The sequence below is a fragment of the Strigops habroptila genome, chromosome 4 (assembly GCF_004027225.2).
Source record: "Strigops habroptila isolate Jane chromosome 4, bStrHab1.2.pri, whole genome shotgun sequence".
NCBI lineage: Eukaryota > Metazoa > Chordata > Aves > Psittaciformes > Psittacidae > Strigops > Strigops habroptila.
Window position 1 is genome coordinate 17,907,337 of NC_046358.1, and position 24,402 is coordinate 17,931,738.

The window sequence follows — 24,402 nt, forward strand, 5'->3', positions numbered from 1 at the left end:
ATACTCTGAGTAAAACTGAAACAATCAATATCAAATATACTGAAACAATTACTAGGGAAAATTTCTGAACCAGACTGCAACAATTCCAGGGTTTAGTTTTGTGTCAAATCATTGCGTGCCCTTTCTCTGGCAAATAAGTGAGCACCCCTTTGCGTGCACTAAACCTGTACCCAGACTGTTGAGCTGTCTGTAGACTTTTGCAAAAGCCAGAACAAAGCCAAACCAGAAACCTCAGAGACCAGCAGCTGTGGTTAGTGAACTGAACTTTATCAAACAGGTTGCTTTTCTGCCCAGATGAAAAATTGGTTTATACTTTGTCCTTACCAGTTCCTTCATCGCCCAGAGGTCTCTGCAGGTTAATCAGAGGAAAGCTGAAATTGGAGGGTCCATCAAGCAGCTGCCAGGGAAGCGTATGGCAGGAAATCCCCTTCTGGAAAACAATGTGTATTCCCCAGAAATGGTGTTAGGATACCCTCCAGACAATGTCATCATGTGCTGTTGTGGCAAAGCTGCAGTCGGAGAGCAGTCTTATTATGCACATTTCACTATGGAGTGTATTTTCCCCAGAAATCTGAGGTGTTTATTACAGAGCGAGTGACCTTTTACACATTTCTCTTGTGCCTGCTCAGCTCGGAGAGTGCTGTTGAAAAGGTATCACTCTCTGCTGATTCAGGCTAAGGACAGTTTGGGAAACCCAATGGGAGCTGGTTAGTGATGAGCACACACCTACTGATATGCCCAATCCCCATGTGAACAAGAATTCATTTCAGGACAGTGGCAACATTTCTTGGAGGAGTGCAGGGTAAGGAGGCACTAACAGCTCTTCCTGGTATTGACTTAGTCTTTCCTGAAAAAGTTGGCATTTGTTCTTTTTCCCCAGTGTCTCATGGGTGTTTAATCTGTTTTTGTTTGGTAGATAATAGTTTTACTTAGAACTTTCTAAGCCTGACAGAGGATATGATTAATGCTGTTCATATCTGTTGTGTTTGCGTGTGTGAAGGATCGCCTGTTCTTTGTGATGGAGTTCGTAAATGGCGGGGACTTGATGTTCCATATTCAGAAGTCGCGTCGCTTCGATGAAGATCGGGCCCGGTTCTATGCTGCAGAAATTATTTCAGCCCTTATGTTTCTCCATGAAAGAGGCATCATTTATCGGTGAGCCCTGCATTCATTCATTCTCTTTATCTGAACACCATGGCTGAGATGATAGCCTGAGTTTTCTACATGAATAAATAACTGTCACTTGCTGCCCACTAGGAACAAGTTGTCAGCTGGGATAACAGTACCTCCACTTTCCCCTGCACATTGTTGAAGGTGCACCAGCTTTTTGGAGATAAATGCAAGGAGCTGTTGCTTTTTCCACTGTATTATTTAAAGGCTAATACGTGCTGATTATACCGAAGCCTTTTTGTTTCCCTGCATTAGCTATAGGCCTATGTTTAAACCCTATCTATTTGACATGCCTATCCAGTGCCACGCAGCTCAGCCACTAAAAGTCTTTTAATTCCTGCCATGATCCTACAGCAGGAATTTTTCCTTCCTGTCCGTGTCTGGCATCTTTGTGTTTGCAACTGGATCGAAGCATCATTGCCGCCCTGCGTCAGCCTCTGTTCCCAGGCCTCAAGGCTGTTCTCAGGAAGCTACTTCCTATATGCAGCTCTTTTTATTTGTCATTATTCTGTACTCTGGAGGACAGTTTGGTTGTATTTTTTCCGTTCTGTACTGCCAAAGTCCTCCCCTGTGAGCTCAAGCATCAAGGCATAGACCAGCCAGTGTGGATCAGACAGCCAGTCTGTTTTGCAGAGGCCTCACTTGGTGAAGATGACCATTTGACCAGCATCCTTCCATATAGGCCAGGGGGCAGAGCAAGACTTCTTCTGGGTTGAAACAAGACAGCTAGAGCAGGGAGATGTCAACGCTGCGGCAGTCTGGTTGTACAGAAAAGCTTCTTTCTGACATGCTTTGCAGAACACTTCTGGCATCCTCTTGCTCAGACCACTGGAAAGAGGAACAGCTAGTTGTTTTCTTTGGACTACTGTTACCTGGGTTCCAGCAGCAAAACATGCATATTTTTGTATGGTCTGCTGTAGCCCTGCTCAGTCCCACGTGTGGCATGCCGGCACTGCAAACGATAATGCCAACTCTCGATTTTTGCTGCTTGGTTACGGTTGTACAGCTGAGACCCACAACGAGGTCCAGGATGGGACCAGTTCCAATCCCAGCCAGGCTCTGTTAGTACCATTTCAGACTGCGGGTTGAGCCAAATGCCATTTGGTTTGGGGCTTTGCATAGTTTGACCTCGGCAATGCAGTCCTGCATTTAGTAGTGCATCCTTCTGTGTCAGATAAACCCAGGTTTGAACAAACAAACTAAAACCGGAATAGCTGAGGGCTGAAGTGGCCAAAGGGTGGGGGGTTGTGCAGAGGACACTTTCCTATCTGATGGTGAGACGATAGGCTAAATCAAGTAAAAGCAACTTCTGTTTCTTTTCCTAGCTTGAGCTCCACTGAGAAACAGATGGTCAGGTGAGGACATAGAATATGAAATCATTTTCAAGTATGAAATCATACGATGTATGTGACACAGTGAAATAGAGAAGGAGTGTCATTTTAGTGTTCTCTGGGTCTTGAGAGTATGAAAATTACTAGTGATACATACCATATGTATTGAGCTGGCAAAGCACGGTGATTGTCTGCATAAAATAGCAAATCTACTTACTCTACAGCTGGATTTTGGTCTAATTCCTCCCTTGTGAATAATGCCAGCCACCGAAGAGAGACCCTGCCAGATAATTATGCAAATGACATTATACTTAAAATAGTGACATCCAGTAGTTATTGTCAATCATTCAGCAGCAAAACTGTGTCTGTGCATAATGTAATGCCACTGTGCTTACAGCTTGTCCTGTGCCCCCCAGCCTGCTGCCTGTCACAGAGCAGGAGTAATCGATCCCTCTGGGTTTTCGCACTCTTCAAGTGCTGCTGTAATTCATGATAGAAACAGGAGGAGTAATTGAAAAGCTGCTTGAACAACTGCACGGGCTTTGATCTTGTTAAGAAGCTGGTTGAGCTATGGAGTCAGGCAGCTTCAGCTGCAAGGGGCAGATTTGCAGGGGGATGACTTGGGTTTTTAAAATTAGTCGGGGTGACTCCATTCTGGGAGATGTAAGAGGAGAGAGCTGCCGGCTGCGGCTGTACTGAACTGAGGTTGCTTCTGCCGGGTCACGAACACCGGGCTCCAGAACGGAGTCTGCAGGATGGAAGGAGTTACTCAGAAGGGAATCACTGCACTTGTGTAAGAGAGTTTGGAGATTTTGTGATCAGAATGTGGGTGCTTGCTTAGGAAGCTGGGAGAAGGGGGAAGAGACACCAAAAAAAGCTTGACCTTGAAAAGTGTTTTGCCACAAGCTATTCAATGTGCCTCTTCTTTCTGGATTCCCAGGGTCAATGAAGTAAGAATGATGCTGGCCTAGAATACCCTGGGTCGTTTGTTTTTCCTCTGCACTAAACTTAAACATAATAATACTGTATTTTTCCTTGCCCCCTTCAAGATTAAGCAGTTCAGGAGAGAGTCTGCATTTACCAACACAAATGAGCGTTCTCCCCGTAAGTTGAGGTTGAGTTGCTTTTGCTGCAGGTGCTGCCAAAAGCTGTGTCTTCTCTCCTTTGAAATATCAGAGAGGCTTGAGAGCCAGCACTGATAATTCATCGAAAAGTAGCTGAAATGTGTCACTTTGCCCTGGGGTGGCAATGCTGGTAACAGCTAAAATCGGATGTTTGTTGATTCCTTTTCTAGCCACACATACGCAATTTGAAATAGCCATGGTGCAGTATTCCTGCAGTTGCTACTGTGAGTCTGTGAAATGGGGTTCCTGAGGCAGATGGTGTATTTTGCTTGTATGCAACTTTTTAAAATTAAAACCAGGCTTACTGCTGGATTGATGCTCTTATAGGATGGTTTTCGTGATGCAAATGAAATTTTCAGTGAGTTTGCTCCTCACTTTAAGGAAACTGCTTTTTGCTACTAAGCTGTGGCCAGAATGGAAGTCCCATAAACCTACATGTGTGAATTTATTTGTTTGTTTGTTTTTAAAAGGGAGCTTTCGTTTTCACAGATTATGGTGGTTGTTTCTTTTTTCATTTGCAACACTGCAAAGGAGAGGTGGCTTTCTGGCCTTATCAAGGAAACATCTCTGTCTTGCCTTAAGCTGAGGTTTAGCTGTCAACTCAGCAGCAACTATTTATAGTTGCTTCCTGAAAAAAAATGTCAACAAGTACAGTATGGTTCCTTATCCCATCACACAGGGGAATGCATCCAGCCATGGAAACAAGCTTTTCAACATGTCACATCATAGTATATTGCGCATCCCTAGCCACAGAAGAGTAGGACAAGGGCATATCTGGGATCAGCTCATGCTGGATGTTTCCAGGAAAAGGTTAGGTGATAATCAAGGTTCACTGCTTGGCGTGGCACACTGGCAGATAGATCGTTAAGGGTATAGGTAGCGTAGCATGTAGGTAATGTAGCTGACTAAAAGCCAGAGGAGCTAAAAGGCTGGGCTAGAGAGCTCAGGAGGGGGACTGGTTGTTGGCTGGCTGAAGAACCTTATTTTTATCCTGAGGACTCATGCTAGTTAGCTTATTTCACTTCCTTTGTGTCTATATTGATATTTCTAATGCAACTAACTAATCCTTCTAGAAATGCTCAGGGTCTGCTTGTGCTCCATCACGTCTCTGAATGTGGGATGGTTTGCACAGAGTCTCCATGCTCTGATGTGGCACCAGCCACCATTAAGTAAGTCTTGTGACTTGATTGTGCTTAATAGGATGTGTGGTCCCTTTGGAAGGCAAAAGATAGTTATACAGTTACCCAGATGAGAACATGGTCTTGCCTTGGGGCTGAACACCAGCTCTTGGGGAAAATAAGATAAGCTTATTAACAGGAAATGTTTACTTTTTTGTATGTTACCTGAAAACACCACCTTCATGTGTGTGGTACTTATGACAGGGAAAAGCTCCATATCCTCTGGGATCTGGAAAGATTGCTGGATACTGGCCAGGTGTCTGAAATCATCACCTTTCTTTAGTGTAGGAGACCCATCAGGTCAGCAGGTATGTGTCTCATGACTGTTGGCTGTTGTAGTGAAGGGTTTTTTTGCAACAGGTTAATTCTCTGCCAATTCAAACAATAAGCCTGTGACACTTGAAGGAAGGTTTACATAAGCCTTTTACAGAGACCAGTTTTGCTGGAAAGGCTCCTATTAACTGAAACACCACCAAAGTTTCTTTCAGCAAAATCAATTAGAAGTTACATGCTGAAAACAGAAGCTGAATGCCTTTCCTAATTACATACACCCACTGTTAACAGAGCAATTTTATTAGTGTTCAGTTTGCTTTTTCCAATAGGTCAAGATATTGTACACATGGAATCCCTCATGTTCTGTCTCTTGTTTTGGGGTTTTAGGGGGGTTGGTTGGTTGTTTTCTTTTGGCAACTGGTGACTTTGTTTATTCTTCTCTCATGCCCTTTTTCACATCTGGAGCCAGATCTTGTTTCCCCTGAAGTCAAGAGGCCTTCCTGAGGGAGGTAAATTAGCAGTTGAACTGGATCTGTGACTGACAGGAGCGGTGCCCAGCAAGGCAAACCGGCTGGCTGGGGGACTCTCCAGGGATTACCATTGGTTTGCTTAGGTGCTGTGCATAGCTTTCTTTTCTTAGCAAATAAAGATAAATCTTTTATTTAATGAGGTGTTTTTAAAGTTTTCTGAAAGTTTTTGCTCGAATGTGCTACAGTAGAGGCGCCTGCTCTATTTGATGCCTCCCTCTTCCCTACCCTGATTCGACAACATGTGGGCGGAGGCAGGTTGTTTGCATCCAAGAGGAAAGGGTGGGAAACAGCTCAGCAAGTGCCAAAACGGGTGTGAGTCTCTGCTCTGTGGAGCACCATTACCTCAGCTGTGGGATCTGGTCCCTGTCGCTTTGAGATCTCCATTCAGGAGAACTCCTAGGCTTGGTGCTTCCCTGGATTGGGGCCCTGAAGATGACAGCAGATTAATGTAAGCAGAACAAAATGAAGGATGTGCTATGTTATGAGAATAGTGGAAAGAATGAACTATAAGCTGATTTTACGGTGAATGAGTGAAGCAAATCAGCTAAAAGCTGCAAATTGGCACAGAATAGCATACCAGCAGCCCTGTCCCTACACCAACTGCTTAGTGCAAGAGAAATTTTCATGCTCGAGTCTCTGGAAGTGCTCCATTCAGCTTGGGAAATGTAAAGGAACGTCTCTTAGGGTCAGGAGTGTAGTAATGTCTGTGGCTATCTTATCTGACAGTCAACAGCATGTAGACTGATTTGTGCTTCTAGACAGTGCGTCTTCCGTATTGTTTTCCTCTCAAATGTGGTTATTTCATGCTTGCAATCGGGGCTCTTCTACAGCCTCTGGCATGCAGTGTTTAAAGTGTTGTTTCTCTGCACTTGATCGAATGGAAAGTGCAGAGAAAAAAAAACCCCAGCCTCTCACGTTTCCATGTCATGTTTAATCAGTCACTGTGCAGGACAGTTGAGTCCTGATTTACAGTTATGCTTACGTAGAGCAGTCCTGTTTTGAGATCAGATCTCTGTGCCCCATTGACTCCACTGTATATAGTCTGTGAACTTTAATGCAACTTTCCACATGACTAAGGACTACTGAATAGCCTACAGAAGTTATTGGCTCTGCTAGTGTCTACTTTTTCTTTATAGCTCTTTAAAGGGATTGATTTGAAACCTGCAAACCCTGCACATAATGAGTTTGTATAAATATTAAAAACCAGAGCTTGAAGGGACCTCAAGAGTTTGTCTTGTTTACCCACCTGCCCCAAGGCTGGATAACCTTTACCTAAATACAAGTGTCTCATACTTCCACTCTTCTCTTCTGGTGTAGCTGTTAGACCTGCATGTAATAACCTGTGTACTACACTTTTGCAGACATGGACTCTCATTTACCCAACGTTTGAAATGAGAGCTCGGTGTTAGTTGAGAATTCTGGTATTGGTGCAATAAAACAAGCAATGCTGCTCATCTATGGAGGGAATAAGTAATTAGATGTGACTTGTGTTCCATCATTCTTTTCATGACTTATGAAGGCATTTCACAATTAAAAAGCATATAGATACAGTTTAAGAAATAGCTAGGTGTAACAACTACAGACAAGTTCTTAAAGAAAGGAGCCCAGAATTAGACTCGATCTTAAGTCCCAGAGCACCTGGGAATGTTTAGGTTAGAACTTCTGAAACTAAGAAATTTTTCTACAAAAAGACGATTTTCTGCCTTTCCTGCCCTTTTCTTTCTTTTTTAAAGGTGTGGTCATGAGGAGAAAAAATAAAACCAGAAATAAATCTTAAGATGTTAGGTAAAATTTATTTTAAAAAACACCTGTGAACATTATTGCTACCTTTTTAGCCAGAACTGCTCGTCTGACTTTTAATGTGTTCCCTGATATCAAGAGCATTCAGGCCTATGATTTTTAAGGACCCAGTTTTGAAAAGTTTTGCTCTGAGATGCCCACAATTGCCCAGTATTAATCCTGTCATTTTACTGATCTTTGTACCCACCTTGAGTTGAGGAAGCTTTCAATATTAATGTCAGAGAATATGACCCCTGGGATAGCATTAGGGAGGCTGGTATATATAGCTGAGGAAAAGGTCTCTGTCAACCTTAATAAACGTTTGGTACAATTTTTGAAAACAAAGATTATGCCAACAAAATGCTGTTGCATCTGCTCCCCCTGACTTGCTGAAACGGAAGATTTCTTGCAACATGATATGTTGCAGTGGGTGAAGCTACTGTGTAAGGGAGACAATGAGAAAATCAGTATAGTTAACATACTTGGCCTGCAGCAACTGCCGTAGCTATCCAGGGAGAATTTGGCTTACTCTTTTAGCTGTAGCAAGATCAGTGACTGATGCTTCCTTGGTCAATATCACAGTGTTTAGATTTTGTTCTTTATGCCAGTGTGCATTTGGGTACTCTGGTTTTATGCAAACAGAGGAATTTGTAAAGTCATCCAGCAGCTTTTAATATCAGTGGTGCGCCATTGTAACACCTTGTCTTTAGATTCTAGTTCAGAGTCATCGGCTACCTGTAATAATATAAAAATAAACTAAAAATAATAACACAGTTGAAAATTTCAACTATTACATGGCAGCACCACAGCAATGGTTGTCTGCTTTACAATTCAATGTTTATGTGGGAGAAAATTCCATCATCTTCCTGAGCTGGTGCTGAGGCTTGTAGTGAGCTGGTGCTGAGGCTTGTAGTTAGCTGCTGGTGCAGGCCAGAGTACAGATTGCAAAGCCTATTCTCATGAAGCAAGGGGAAAGCGTTGCTCATCATTTGGCCTCTGAGTCAACACCTTTACTGTTAACAGGATCGAGAACCTCCCCTTTTATGAGGCTGTGCCTAAAGGCACAATTTAGTCTCAGAATTGTATTACCTGATTATTATTCCACTAAAGCTGGTGGCAGTATTCCAGCTGACAACAATGGAAACAGGAGCAAGCCTTCAAGTCTCAACCATGTACGAGGTGTGATATATTCAAAACTACAGAGATCCTCCACGCTTTGAGCTGATTTCTTCTGGTTCAATTAAAGTTTCATAAGCACGATTTATTATTGCCATCAGGAGCTGCTTTCACAAATCTCTCGGCAGCATAGTAAAAAAGTGCTTACGAATCAGGAAAATTACTTCCAGGTAGGAGAGGTTATGTACTAGCTAAATCTCTGATCCAGGTGTACTGCTGTTGCAAAGTCCATCCAATAAGGATGTGAATGTTTGCACCTGAACCATTTCTGATCTGTGTCATTTTGGGGAAGTCAGAGGTGTTACGGTGCCTTGCCAAAGGTCATGCTCCTTTGTTTATTGTGTTGGAAAAGGAAGAGGGCTGGAGGAAGGGACAGGGAATTGGTAAAAGCAGGTTTAGTTGTGCAAGGTAGCAAGGAGAATTTATTTCATGTGCAAGCCTATGTGGTAGAAGGGGGGTGATGGGAAGTGATCCCTTCAAACTCTTCATGGGCTTTCAAATAAGCCTGTTTGTGCTGTTATAGTGAGGCTGCAGCATGTTTCAGTGTGCAGGTTATGTGGCACCCGTGTTAGAGTCCGTGCTCATGTGTGACGTTTAGCATGCAGGCTTCAGGTTCCTCCCTCCTCTGGATCTGGTTATGTTCCTTTTGACATTTCCCTGAATATGAAAACATAGCAAGGTCTGTGACCTTGTTGACTTGTGCCTAAAAGCTGAATTAGTGTCCTTTGTATTTCTGTTTGTCAGCGTCTCTTGACCTTGAGTTGAGGAATTGTATGCTTTTCTATGTTTTGGGGATTTTGACTCAATCTTATCAACTTAATGTAGCCTTTGCCTTTGCCTGCACCCTCTCTTAATTGTTTTCTCTTCCCTAACAGTTATTCCTAGCTGGAGCTCCCGATTTCAGTATTTCTCATATTAGTAGTTTGAAACTTGGTGCCCAAAGAGCAGCTTTACAGCCAGAATTTCTACCTTCACCCACTGTTGAGCACTGAAGGGAGCAAGAATCTTGGCAGCTGGCGCCTGCTGTTTGTTTCTCAGCCCAGCCTTGGTAAATGAGAAAGCCAAGGAGCTGTTCTGACTCTTGACAGCTGGCCAAGCTCCCAAAGAGACAGTCCACCCACTGTGAAGGTCAGAGTGCAGCACTGCCGGGTCCTTCTTCCCTTGTGTAAGCACGGAGCGTGGTCCTGCCAGTCCTGCTCCCACTGGGGTCTCTTTGGGGCCAGGGCCAACCTCTGTGGGAGGGTTACAGCTCTCAGCCTCCTTTTGTGCTGCTTCAGATGCAGCAAGCCAATGATGATTTAGCCAGTCCAACTCACGTCTTGAACTGCAGAGTTAGTTTCAAAGTTGTTTCATTGATGGCCCATCAATGGCAAAAGATCTGTTGGTGGTAGGTTTGAGATGGAACCAGTGTAGCTCATACCCAAAATCATGATTTTTGACCTATCCTTACAAAAAGAGAAAATGCCCAAATAAGCCTTTATTGCACCATATCTGTTAAATAGATAGCTTTTATCTGTGACTTAGCCATTTGAAACATACTTTCGTGTCTGCTTTCAGAAAGGCAATGCTAACCTGTGCTACTTCCTGGAAATCACGCTGGTTTGGAAAGGAGTCAGAGTAAAGTGAGACTGGCTTTCGAACCTCTAAAGCCACAAGACGTCTGTGGCTCAAGTGGGCTGAAGTCTGATTCATGAGTGAAGTGTGTTGCACGTCCCCCTACACTCTTCTGATCTGGTAAAATTGCCCTGCTCACTCAAATTGGTGACTACCCTGACAGGGATAGCCCCAGGGGGAAAAACAGGTATCTTGTGTGATAAAATTAATGGAAAACTGTCTTGCAGCCTGCCCCTTTACTGCACCTCATCATTTCAAGTCACAGCTGCCTTTTGGGTCTTTCTGGATTGAGGGCTTTCCCTAAGCCATGGGGTAATCAAGAGAAGCTCCTGTCAGAGCTGTTGGATGTTGCTTCCCAACATGAACTGGTGGCATCTCTGGACCCCTGCTGGCCAGGAAGCAAGACAGCAAATTCCAACTGTTGCCATGAACCAGTAAGCCAACACTGGACTGGGGATACGTGAAAGGGAGGGGATATCAAATGGTGGTTTCTAGACGCATAGCTGTTACCACTGCATGAGTCAAATATGTCATGGAGCATCAGGTATCTCCATGTTTTGTCATGTCTAGGACAGGTTAATTGAAGTCACTGTTTGACTGACTGAGAGCCTTCCATACTTTCTCTTCACTTCCTTACAACCAGACTTGTGCCGAAATACTCAGAGAAGCTCCTAATATTTCCAGGTCCTTGCTCTGCTTGTGTCTTTCTTGACACTTTGCTGTGGTTTGGTGTAATTCAAGCTGTTCTCCTGTTCCCTGGGCTATGCGTCCAGTTAGAAGATGGCTGTCCTGCAATAGAGTTGCCTTGTAGATGTGAGCACATGATTTCCGTAGGCTCCTGATCCCTAATCCTCTGAAGCCCACACTGAATATGTAAGGATGCCTGTAGCCACGGGGTATAACAGAGGCATTGCTCGCTCACAGGCTTTTCCTTGGCCTGTGTTGGCAGGGCCATTCGCAGCATTGGCCAAGTGAGTGGCTGCGTCCTAGGCACTGTTATGTAAGGAAGAATTTCGACATTAATTATGTGTCTTGGCTTTAGGTTTCATTTTGTCTCTCTGGACAGCAGTAACGTCGGGACATTCAGTGTGGCTTCTGCAAACAAAACAAACGAACTCCATTTTACAGGCTTTGGGCTCTATTGCTTTCTCCTGGAGCATCCGCTCTTTCGGGACATTTTGCTTTTGTTTCCCTACCGCTGAGAAGGGAGAGTGGTTTTTCTGGAGACACTGCTGAGCATAGCTAACATGCTAAAGCATTTGAGCTGCAGGAAGGCTGGCACTCCCAGTCAGACAGATTAAAAAGGAAAACTTAACTTCTCGCTTTGCTTTCAGCTGCCTTCCTCATTCTGAAGGCTGGAGGAGGAAGTGATGGATGGAGGATAGATGCAATGTGCTGCTGCCAGCACGGCTGTAGAGGTTGTCCGGGACAGAAGTGTGTGCTGGGTGAGAGATGTCCGTGTGGATCATGTTCTCACCCTAATGGCTTTCCTCCCCTCTTCTTCCTGCAACTGAAGTCATTAATGCTCATTAAGCCGGGATGGAAACAAACCCAAACAACAACAGTCCACAAAATAATTCCATCACTCCAGACTGTTCTTTTTTTCCCCTCCAGTGAAGCAATTAGTCTTCTGTCATCTCATTTTTAGCCAGACTGGAAACAATCGGCTGGACAATAGCAAATTCCCTTCCTGGCAGGACAGTCATCAGATCTCCTCCATGGTGGGAAAGGTGAGGTGCCTTCCCTCAACTGTGTCTGAGGGAAGAATCTCCCTAAGGAAATTCCTGTGGGTCTTGCTGAAAACCCTGTTTTTGTGCAGCCCCTCCCAGTGAGTCACAGCCTCTGGCTTCTCTAAGAGCCTTCTGTAAGGTCGCATTTGCTCTCAACCCACTGCAGGGTTAACCCTTCTGTGGTTTCGCCTGGGCGCTGTCATGCGTATATGACCCATCCCACTCACTGGCTGATGATGTAGATTGTGGGTGCCAGAAAGTAATGAAGTAATGTGTGGTTTATACCAACAGCAAGCCAAAATAGGACTTGTGCGCAGGGGGAGGTGTGGGTGAGATTTTTCCAGTCTTGCTTATCTGAATGCTACTTGGTCCTAGGAATGTCTCAGACTGTGTAAGGGTACAGTGCTGTGGACCAGGGGAGTGCATGATGTGAGCAAATGCACTGGATTTTGGCAAAAAGCAGGAGGTACAGTAGGGAGGGCAGGGTCTAGCTGAAGTCTTGTGGTAACACCAGAGAGCCACAACACAGCTTGGCCAGAGCGAACCAGGATATATCTCAATTCCTGTAACTGGTTGCGACATGAGTAATGTGAAGTGCTGTCCTCTGCCAAGGGCGAAGCCTGCAGCTGTGCCACGCACAGGGCCTTCCTCTTGCCGCTGAGGTTGGTTGTAGCACATGGGGAAGCACTGAGTTCCCTCTCCATCACTGCATCTCTCTGCAGGTCACCGTGTCTGCCCAGTACATAGCACCCTTACTGCTCCAAAAAGCACAGATGGGACAGGACATGGAAGGGCAGGTTCAGGAAGGAAACCCATGTGGCCCTGGTGCTGGAGGAGAAGGCTTAAATCACCGGAAGGATGGACTTTGCTGTCTTTAGCTTCTAAAAAGCAGCCCTGATGGCACCTTAGTGGCTGGCCAGTGCTAAACCTGAACACTTTCCTTTAAAGATGCAGGAAGAAGCTAAGCTGGAATCCATGTTCTGTCTCATTTCTGTACATGAGGTAAAAGCCACAGGGTTGCTAGTCAGGTGCCAGAAAAAGCTCCAGCTGCCCAGGGCAGCTGAGGACAAAGGGGAGCTCTGCTTGCTCGGCTGCTGGGTTGAATAGCAAGTCACTGCATGTTTGAGTAATGTGTCACTAGTGCTGGAGCTCTGACGTCTGTGGTATGAAGGTGCTGTGTGGGCACCAGAGCCACCGGGCTGTGGAGGGCTTTGCCTTGAGATAGAAAGCTGGGGTGGAGAAGCACTTGGTGAAGAAATCTGCCATACAGGCTCGTCTGGGGATGCACAGTGGAAAGTGCTTCTGCCTGATCCCTGAAGCCTGGATTAGCTCTGGGGCAGAGCCTGCCACATCCAAGCATCATACCGGCTGTCAGCTGAACCTGCTCCATGTCTGGGCAGAGCTGCTCTGGGAGCATGCTTTGGTTGCTGCAGGGGAATGAAAGGCTGTTGATAAGGGTTGTCTTCTTGTTGGGCGTTTTCTGTTTGAGTCATTCCAGCCATCGTGAAGGTTGCTGGCAGTGCCAGGAGTGACAAGTGCTTGGTCTGGGGACAGCAAAACAAATGCCCAAGGGTTGAGTTCCAGGTAGCAGACGGCTGTGGAGGCACAGGCATGCACCGTGGGAATGTGGAAATTCAAAACCAGTAGCACAAACTTAAGGAATTGGCTGGAGAGGAGGAAGCAAGCTGGGTTTGCATTCGTATCACTGTCATGCTTCCCAAGTCACCACAGGGACAATGTGAGGTGGAAAGTGAAAGTAACCCTGTGTTTAAAAGTTGATTCCCAATGCACATGGACGTAATCTTGATGTGAAAGTAGCTGCTGCGTCATGGTGTGGTTCCTTCCCTGTTTCAGTCTAGCACAAAGTATGCTGCAGCACCCACACCAATCCCCCACTCAACATTCTCTGCTCTCACAACCCTACTGTGAAGTAATTTCTTACGCAAAATCATGAAGAGGTTTGCAAACCATTCGTAAAGTAAAGGACTGTGAATTCTGCTTGAGAACAGAAATCTGGGACAGGTAAACCACATGCGTATAGTGTCCCGAAAGTGCAGAGAGGATATCTGTTGCTCCTTGTCTGCATAGCCCATCTGGAATAATTCTGAGAATTTGTTAGTTTTAATGTGTCTTTTGTGGGTGATATATTTCAGCATGTTAAAATTAATATAATTCACTTTTTGTTCCTTTTTCTCAGGGCAGTAAAGAGTCGATCTGAGTCTCTATGGTCTTCCATTAGTCCTCAATTATTTATTCATGGGGAGAGTATCTGAAAACAGTAGTCCCATCTGAGAGTAGCAGCACTAGACCACGTAGATGAGTTTGAAGTACTTGATGACTGAACCCACTGGAATTGTCAATAACATTAAGAACTGCTTTCCTGCCACAAAATAAAAATACAGCCTTGTAGGTGGAGTGTGCTAAACTTTGATGAGGACATGAGCTAAAAAGCAGTGCACTTTAGATGTCATCTGAGTGTACCTTTAGCAAGCACAGACAAGGACTTTTTTGAAAAACATCTTGCCTTCACATTGACTAACTTTTATATTGTGATAGAAATGTGTATTGGTGTGCAATTCTGGCCAGTGCAAACATGGGAGGTTTAGATACAAAATCTTTAATTCTGAATTTTGATCTGGTGTGGTGCCATCACACCTCTCAGCAAAGATTTCTGTCTGATTTGCCTGTTGTTTCTTGTCTCCTTAAGAAATAAGTTTCAGTGAGGATTTGTGGTGTCTTCTTCATACAGAAAGGGACTTGCAATTGAGACACTCAAGCATATAGTCAAGGCCTGTGTAAGCGAGAAGGACCTCACAGTTTTAGATCTTCCCCAGTTAAAATAGTAAAATCCAAGAGTCCTGTCGTCTGTGATGTTGGCCTGAAAAAGGCCAGGCTAAGAACAGTTGTCAGAACCTCCAGTAAGCAAGGCATCCTGGTCCTGGGAAGAAGAGTGAACACAGTGTCACAGCATAAATTGACTTGAGTCAGCCAACTGAAAGGCACATGCTACTCGTGCCCAACATGCCCAAGTTTCTATCTTAGAAATGGCTAGTGTTAGTCATTATTCCTGAAAATTCCCCTTTTGCTTCCCTTACACAGTATTCCCAGTTCTGCTCTGGAGTTCATACTCTGCGTATTGAGTGATGAAAGGACAGGATCACCGATTCTTCATGTTGCAAGGCTGTGACTGTAGATGTCCACGGAGGAACTGGCTTGTTTATCAGGGAAAGGGCTGTCATATTTGGTCTGGAAAGCCAAGTCATGCCAGGAAGCATATTCCCAGGGCACAGATGCACAGTACCTCCATGATTGCACATTTTAGAGGCCAAAGTGCCCTGCCGCACTAAGGAGATGCCAGTTAGGTTGCAGTGACTTTCATGCAGGGACTTGACAGATCAATGTGCTGAAAACTCAAGAGGTGAGCAGTGCAAAGACAGACTTTCCTCCTCCTGATCCCATTTCTCTGCTTTTTCTAGGTGGGGTTAGTTGAGACGTGCTGATTTTCATTTTCTGATTCACTTGTTTCATATATTACAAGAACAAGGCAGCTTTTTGTGCATGGTAGCCATGTCAGCTAAGCATTGATTGACTCCTGCTCTCACTTCTGTTTTGCTTGCATTCGGGCAGCCAGCTAAGGCATCTAATTTGGGAACTTAGGTAGCCTTGTCAGCTGGTGAGTGAAATTTCAGAGGGGCTGTACTGCCTTGGGAAGGGACCTGTCTCCCTTGCTAGCTGGAAGTGGGAGCCCTGACCAATGGGACTTGTGGGTTAAGTGCCTGATGTAACATGGGGACAAAACCAGCCAGCAGTGTTCATGGACTGGTTGGGGTCTGTTTGCTGCCTGGATGGCATTTGGGTGACACATGGGATCTAGTCCGTCCCTGTCGGCCTGGCACAAAACTCGATGTTGCTGGTTCCTGCATGCAGGCAGGTTGGGAGGAGTCCCCAGAAGTGGGAGTGGGATTGCAGAGAGCTCGACATGCCCAGCCAGGACTTTCACCTGGCTCTATCCTGCTTATCCAGGATACTTGGGCTTCACACAGCCCTGTGTGAATCAGCTGTAATGACAGAATAGCAACAGTAATCCACATGAAATAAGAAACTAAACCTTGGGATAATGATACATTTTGCTAGGGTCCTACAAATACCTCTTCCACCTGATTTCACTGCTGCTATATAAATTATTTTTGTGGCAAAAAGCAGGGAGATCAGAGCAGTGAAGAAAGCACTTTGTTTGCCCGTGGGTTCATTGGAGTCTTAGTTAAAAAAGACAATCAATGATATCAATGATGGTCTCAGTCTTTTTTACGAAATGACTCTCAAGACTGCATCTCCTAGGAAATGTATTTAAACTTTGTTCCAAGAGGTGCGAGACAGTACCCCCTCCGGTGCAGTACCGGGATGCCTGTGTGCTTTTTTGCTCACAATATGTCATTATCACAGAGACTGCTTTTTCTCCATGTGGACAAAAATTGAGTGCAGATGGTGAGATTTTCAGAAGCATCCATGCTGTCCCAATGTTGCGCCTTCAAAAGTCTATAGTAAATTTAGCAGTGCAGGGCAAAGCAAAATGCTTTTAAAAGTCCTGTCCAAAAATACAAAACTTCTGCCTTCAGCTTCATTCATTCCATTGTAGAAAGGAGATTAGCACCTATAGCCTTAGCTTTATAAATCTGGATCTGTAATTCAGAGCCTTAATAAGGTTAAGTAATTTATTTTTTTTTAAGGCTCTAATCCAAAATTGGCTAAACCAACAGGTTTTTTTTAACCCTGATTTCCCTGGTTTCAGGATCAGGCTCACTAGAGTGAATCTTATCTGTATCAGATGAATATGGTGAAGTCTGCCTGACTAGACATACAGGTTCAATGCAGGAGTGTCTTCCCCACAAAGACCTGCTGGCATTAGCAGTGCTAGCACAGGTTTGTTTGCTGCCCAAGCTGTTGCCAGAGACAGTCTGAACACATGATCATGATGGATAGGGCCATCTTTATTTTTATTTTTGTTCTTTGATATTTCCTGGAGTGAAACATTCCTCCGAAGACGCCAAGCATGGGGAGGGTGGATTTCACAGCAGCAGTGACAGCTCAGGAGAGTTGTTTTGGTGTGCGCTACTAATTCCCCCAGGGCCGGCTTAGTGGCAGGCAGCAGTGAAACCGGTGTCATGCTGTGCAGGTGGAAAGAGGAGCCTTTTCAGCAGCACAGTCCAACCCCGATCCTGCCTGGACAGCTTGGAGCTGTGAGGGGACCTTTGAGCAGCTCTGCGGTGGGCTGTGGGCAGTTGGTGATGGTTAATATTGGGTAACTCTTTCATTCTATCTTGAAGTGTTGAGACCATGTTGTACTGTAGGCACAAGCCTGATTTAATTTTAATTTCAGGCTTCAAATCAATGTTAGTCTGTTTTTGTCAAAGTGATATAATAGGATTATGCTTTTTAACCTCTTGGTGCTCTCAGTCAGAAGTCCACACCTGATTCTTGTTTGTGCATTTGGGTCTTGAGTCTGTTGTATGCTTTCTCTGAAGACTTCAGGCAATGCGACTCACAGAAAGAAGTATTGTGGTTTAGTTTTTTTGGTTTTTTTTCTCTCTCCCTGTTTTTCTGGCAAGGATAAAATAGGAGCTCTGTTGGGAGCAACTCAGCAAGTGATGTCTCAGGGCCAGCAAATTCCAGTGTCGCTGCCCAGTGGGACTGAGGAGTCTATCACAGGACTAGGCTGGCGGCTCATCCGGAGAGGGAGCGCGTGGCATGCATACCAAGAGCTGGACCCGAAGCCTTCTTCTGTCTACCTCTCCCCTTCCCGCAGTAAATGGGAGGACGTTTGCTCTGGGATTCAGGGAAATACCTCAAGTGTGACTCCCCTTTCCTGACTACAGTCCCACATAAAAGTGAAGCAAATAATATATGTATTATATATACATATATATAAAAAAAGTATGCACACAAATGTGGACATATAAATATATATGGATTGCACCATCTTTGGGATTACTCCAGTGTAGCAATCTCCAGCGCGTCTGTGTTTCAGCAGTAATGGGTAATGGCTCCAGCTTTTGGCTGCTCCATTTCAATGCGTCTTTTTGCCCTTGTAAAGCTGCATTTGGAAACTATCATTAGCTCTCTTACAGCTGCCATGCATATAATAAAGGGGAAGCTATTAGCTGTACCTGGCCCTGAAGGGAATTGTGGCACCCATGGGGTCTCACTGGATCTGTACCAGTCAGGTTCAGACCCACTAACTTGATGTAAGGTTTCTGATTATATATTGTAGTATGCCAAGGGGTTTGGGTTTTTTTTGGTCTATGCCTATATACTTTAGCCTACCACTCTAATTTAATTGGAGGATGAATCATGCCCGTTCATCTCAATAGCAATGAAATCATGTCAGTAATTGTGTTAGCTTCCACAGACGCTTTTCTGAAGTGCCCAGAGGGAGGGGAGGTGGGACTGCTGGCACTTCAAACCACCAGAGAGGTCTTGGATCCTCAGTAATGCCAGCTTCTTTGCCATAAGAGAAGTCAATGCCTTGGGCGCCGCTTTGTCTCAGAGCATCAGCCCGGGGAGTGCCAGGAGGGGACCGGTGCTCTGATGTGGTTTGGGGAACCAGCTTCCAGAGAGGCCCCGCCAGCAGGACAGGTCAGGCAGACGGGGAGCCGGCAGCGCTGGGTTCCACCTCATCTCCACCAAAAAACCCATGGTGCTGCCTTAACCCAGGCAGATGGCTTGCAGAAACTTGTCCTTATGCTCGAAGGGCTGCTTGACTTTATGATGAAAATGTAGCAACAGAGCGCTTCTGGATACAAGTGCTTGCAAGTCAAAGTTTAGTCTGAAGCCCAAGCAACAGAGCAGGAATGTATTTTAAAGCTTAATCAGGCTTATCCTTGTGAATGCATAAGGCTGATACAGACTGTCTTGGGGCATACTGAAGAGCACAGATGCAGGCGAGTATGAGAATCTCCATCTGTCTTGCACAAATTAAAACACGAATGACCTTGTCCTCCAGGGTGGTCCTTGGCTATGTGCTCTGGTGTGAGTTTCCAGAGAAATTCAGCCATGCATTCTGGAGTTGTATCTGACCCTGGATATGAGTCCATATTGCATTACTATTACCATCCTGGTGTCTGCAAGAGAGGTGGAGCCTGCTTTAGAGGCCGGGTGGCCATAAGCCATCACGCCTTTATCCTAACATGTGGGTGCGGAGCATTTCAAAAGGCTTGTGCGTTGTATGCCACTGTAGGTGAGTTAGGTGAAGCAGAGAAAAGCCATGGGGGTGCTTTATGTTCTGTCACGTTCCCCCTCTGCAGCTCTCTGCAGAGACTATAGGATGTGTTGTGGTGGGTCGAGGCTGTAAAATCCCCAGGAATGGTGCTGGGCTCCTGGCTGGAAAACTGCTCAGGTACCGAGCTGCCTGTGCAATTGACCTTCCCCATGAGCTGCCTCTGCTTCCCACAGCTGCATCAAGTGCTGTCTCCTGTTACATGGCCTAGCACTGAGTGTTAATTTTTGGTGGAGTTTTACTCACTTATACCACTCATCTGGGTCTGAGTTGGATCTCTGAATCAACGTGTCACGGTTCTGCTTTTGCTTTGTTTCTGAGAAATGCGGAAGTTCAGTTTGAAGCCGTTGTGGCTGTATTTACAGTCCCTAAATGCTTATGTGTGGTCAGTTTTTTCAAAATAACTTCTGCTCATTAGGACAGAGGAGACGGGCACCTTGCTGTGCTTCATCCCTACTTTCTGGTAATTATGAATTGCAAATATCTGGAGAGATCTTCTCTTGATTTCTGTCCCATTGTATTGCACTGGAAGTTGCAGTGTGTCTGCTGTAGTTGGGCTGTCTGCATGCATGCTGGTGGTCTGAATGAGGTTGCACCTCAGAAGTTGTTTGGAAACTAGAAAAAATGTTTTCTTTACCCAAGAGAATGATTTTCAAGAAAACAAAGAGTTGTAGTGATGTTTTGCAGTCCCAGCACTATATTTGAACATTACTTCGTGCAGTACCAGAAAGGGTAGAGTACACAAACTAAATCCCATAGGACTTGGGTGATTGTGCTGTGAAGCTGCGGGTGCGTAAAGGAACACTTTCCATCTCGGCTTGTGAGCCCCATACCATGGTGTATATAAATGGCTACACACTGGCTATATGCTTTATAACAGCGCTGAGTCTTACCTCTGGTTCTTCGCTTGATTCTCCACCCAACAGGGTGCCCTCTGTAAGCACAGCAGAGTTGCTCCAGCTACACCGATTTTCCCCTTTAAAGTATGTCAGGAGCTGAATTAGAGGAAGCCTCCAAGGCTGGGAGGGAGCAACAGCTTGTCCTTGGCTGTATTTGGCAGCAAAAGTCAGGATTTCAAACTGGTTTTCTCCAGCTCAGTGCCACTCGATCTTTGCCTGATCTCTGCTTTGTGGCTCCCTTTTTCAAAGGCTGGTAGCCTGGTGTTTTGTTTGTGATTTCAGTATTTCCCCCTGCCCTAAAGATATCTACCAACTAAGCAAATAACAGCTTAGCCTGTGTTTTTAGCTCTTAGCTCTGGTAGAATATATTGCAAGTGTCTTCTTTAACCTGGATTTACAGCTACTACTGACATGCATTGCTTAGGAAATTTCCTTAACTCTTCCTTGATGCTGTAAGAATATGAGTTTCTGTTTATAAAAACTTACTTGACCATAAAAATAAATAATGGTTGGTTGTTATTAGAAAAATGTGGGACATATGAATCATTTTATGTGAAAGAATTTTGAAGTGAGTTCTCTACAACCCAAGGCACATGGGGTTGGAAGTTGCCTTAATTCCCAAAGTGGTATGAAATATTGGGATCAAAACATGGAGGTCCCCAGTCTAAAGCTGGTGAGAATGGAATTGTGAAAATAATTGTTTGCTTTGAGTTTGGTAATTGAGTCTCCAACATTTGGTGTGGAAAGAAAGATAGAAAATTGGTTTAGATTTTGTGGGCCCAAAATAATTGTTAGGGCTTTTTAAAAGTAACAATATTTTTTTGCAACCTAAGAGAATATTGGGTTTGAGTAAAAAAAAAATATTTTGGTTTGAGTATTATTAATGAATGCAAAGGCAAATAGGAAACGATATTAGCTTCACGTGAGTATTTAGGGCTTTACGTAAAACTGAGACCTCCATCTGTTCTCCGCTTTATTTAATCAAAATACTGTTTTAAATCTGTTGTCTTCTGTATTTGGAGCAAGGCCTCCAACTTGAAAAATCCTACCTCTTCCAAAAGTATCTTACCAACTGTGCTATTCCACAGGTTGCAGGTCTTTGTTCTCCTCTGTTGAAGTTGCTTCATTTTGCAAAAAGTAGTTTCAGTTTCATTGGAGCAGGAGTTGGAAACGTGTGTTGCTTTGGCTACCAGAGCAAGCAATAGAAACACATTTTTCTCCATTGTGATGGAGATTTCAGTATTTCTGTGCAGCAAAATTACTCCAGCAGAAGAGGTGGAGAAAAAACAAAATTTACACCCTGCGTGCAAAGGGAGTTTGAATGTGCATTTGCTCACCCAGAGGTGTTTCCAAAGAATGTCTGAATGGCCCTGCATGCTGAAGATTTAAAAAAGCAAAAGTTTTCTCTTTCAGAAATGCCAAAATTACTCATTTAGCTAGTTCCAGTTTGGGGGATTTTATTTTTCAACTGTGGTGGTTTGGTTTTTGGTGGTGTGTTGGTTTTTTTTTTTTTTTTCTTAAAAAACATTTGGGTGGAGTGTTACATTAGCTGCACCTACGTTTGTGGCTAGCTCCCACTGCTCTGTACCTACATCTTTCATGACTGAGTGATTTGCATCAAGATGGGAACACCAGACTTCTATGAGCTTTAAACTGGACCTCTGGGATTACCAAACCTGGGAGAACCTTGAACTGAGTTAGGAAGCCAGTTTCTGCCATCCTTACTCCTGTGAAGAAGATCTTTACTATGTGTACAGCCCTTACAACATAGGGTGGTAAAATCAAAAGAGGAAAAAAAAAAAAACCCCAAACCAAAACTTCATTCATTAAAATATCATTTCCACATTATGAGTGAGATGATCAGAGTAGAATGAGTGGCAGGTACATGTATAACACCTATTCACTGGCAAAACTCCATGGTGCAGGGAAATTGCATGACATGCTTCAGAAAAGGGCTGGATCATCTGCAATTGTAATTTTGTGTTTTTATGGATGTTAAACTCGAGCAGCAGATGTGTAAAGAACACCTCTTCCAGTGAGTGACGCTGAAGCAGCTCATTTTGTCATTTCTTCTGGATCTAGACTAAACCGAGGCCGTTAAGCTGATGTGTCGAGCTGCCTGTAAGGACAAAGGCTGCCTTTCTGAGTCGGGATGAAGCCTGTTTTCCAATGGAGGTTTGCCAGTGAAAGGCAGAACCTCAGCTGGACCTTAGAAACTAAGCCCTCAGAAAACCTTTCTGCCTTTATTGCTTCATCGAACTGCTAAAAATACTGAATGGAAAATGCAAGTATTAAGGAAATGAGGTAGATTTGGGCTTTCTGAGCTGGATGACTTCCAGTTTCATCAGCTTCCCGGAATCCTTACTGCGAAAATGAAGAGCTCCTTGTAAATCTCAGAAACCTGTCGGTGTTTTTCCTCTTATGTGGCTGTGTTGGTTCACGGGGTACGACGCACAGGGACGCCTGTCAATGTCGAGCAGTGAGTACAGAGCTTTCGGCTGCTGGGATCGCTTGAGACAAACACTCACACACCCGACCAAACCACAACTTTCCCAGACAATTACCTTACAAGAAAGCAGGCTCCAGAGGAGCTACATGGCTGAGCCTGCCACTGTGCTGGCCCATGAGACATGCTCCAAGACGGATGTGTGGGGCCATCTTCTGTAGCCTTTCCAAGTGAAGAGCATTGAGAAGCCATCTTTGTCATGGGAGGTCCTCCTCTAAAGTGATCTGCACATAGCCAGAGTGCCTGAGCAAGTGAGAGCAGATTGATGTCGATTACTGGTTAGTGAAAACAGAAAATGCAAGTTTTGGATTTCACATAGCTAGGAAGAAGTCAGGAGAAGCCAGTATCCTAACTGCAGGAGGAGACAACAGCACTCTTAATGGATTTAACGTGCTGAGAAGCTGAAGGGCTGGAGGTTTGCTTTGTGTGGTTAAAACTGTAGTCACCCAGTGAGAGGCAGGTTAAATTTAATGGCAATTACATATATAGAGGCTCTCTGGTGGGATGCAGCAGGCACAGAGTGCTCTTGCACCTGCAGAAGCTCTGACCATCTTGTTGCTATAGTGAGCATGGTGTATTACACAGCTAGCAGGGATTTCAGGCCTTCTGCAGCATGTCCTGCGGGGCAGAGGCTGAGAAGTAGCAGAGTGCCTGGTGATCTTGTCTGCAGAGCTGGCTCTGGTCTCTTGCTTCTGCTCCTCAAGCTCTCCATCAGGGACTGTAACCTGCTTACACCATATATGTGACTGTTTCTGCTGGCTTGGATATAAGGAAGGTGTATTTTGAAGTACTCCCAAAGTATTCTAGTACATGGTATATGTTTGGGGGGGTGGAGGGAGGTTTGCAAGGGGGATCTCCAAGGAAGTTCATCAAAATTCCCCTTCCAGTTGCACCTTTATGGGCACCCCCCAACAGTCAGGCCTGCCCAGGACCAAAAAGACATTTGCTGTATTTAAAAGTGAGCCAAGAATAAACTGTGTGTTTCAACTACATTGCAGACTCCTGGAAACAAGGCCTGCCTTCATGCTTGGAGGGCTTCCCTGCTCTGCCAAGAACCACAGGGAAGAGCAACAGGAGCTTTGGCTGTAAACTGCTGCTGACAGCGTACTATCATGGGCAACTACGTACAATACCTCTCACTGTGCTCGCCTGAAGTCTTTCCAGGACGAGCCTTTGCCCACATGCCTTGACAGCCATTTTTGATTCTCAGAAAGGGAAAAATAAGTGTCTTCTGCTGAGCATCCCGCTCACAGCAAACACTGCAGCATAAAGCAGGCATGGGCACTGTCCTCGGCATCGGAATCTCACTGCCCACGAAGTAGCTGGTGGGCCTGCTGGGAAGGGCAGCATCACTTCAGAGGGCTTTTTGCTGGCTTGTGTTGCCATGCTGTGTCAAAAGTGGAAGAGAGAGGATGTACAATCTTGCAGTTAAGATCTGCAGCTGGGATTCAGGAAGCTGGTGTTCAGTCTTGGCGCTCAGGGACACGCACAAATTTCTTAACCTCTACTCCTCGCTTTCTCATCCTTTCAAAATAGGGTAATAATACTTTTCCTTATCTCTTTAGGACAGGATGTGGCTTCAATTGTCTAGCACAATGCGTCACTGATCTTTCCACTGCAACAGTGAAGTTGACATAGCTGTCTCAAGCTCCAGAGAGGTTTCTGGTGGTGGTGCAGGGGAAATGCCAATGCCCAACAAAGCAATTGACCACCTGATTTTCACTTTAAGACCATAGTTATGGAGGGTGAACAGGAGCAAACTGGATTCAGATTTCAGCTCATCCATAGGTTTTCATATTGATATGGAGATAGCACCACC

General features: G+C 44.8%; 1 protein-coding gene across 1 annotated transcript in view; it reads left to right on the forward strand.

Moving 5' to 3' along the window:
• The window catches only part of PRKCH (protein kinase C eta), a 116,256-nt gene that overhangs the window by 69,582 nt on the left and 22,272 nt on the right, over positions 1-24,402 (forward strand). Inside the window, exon 10 of the mRNA XM_030484664.1 lies at positions 1,001-1,155. Within this exon, the coding sequence (XP_030340524.1) occupies positions 1,001-1,155 (155 nt within the window). The remainder of the gene's footprint in view (positions 1-1,000; positions 1,156-24,402) is intronic.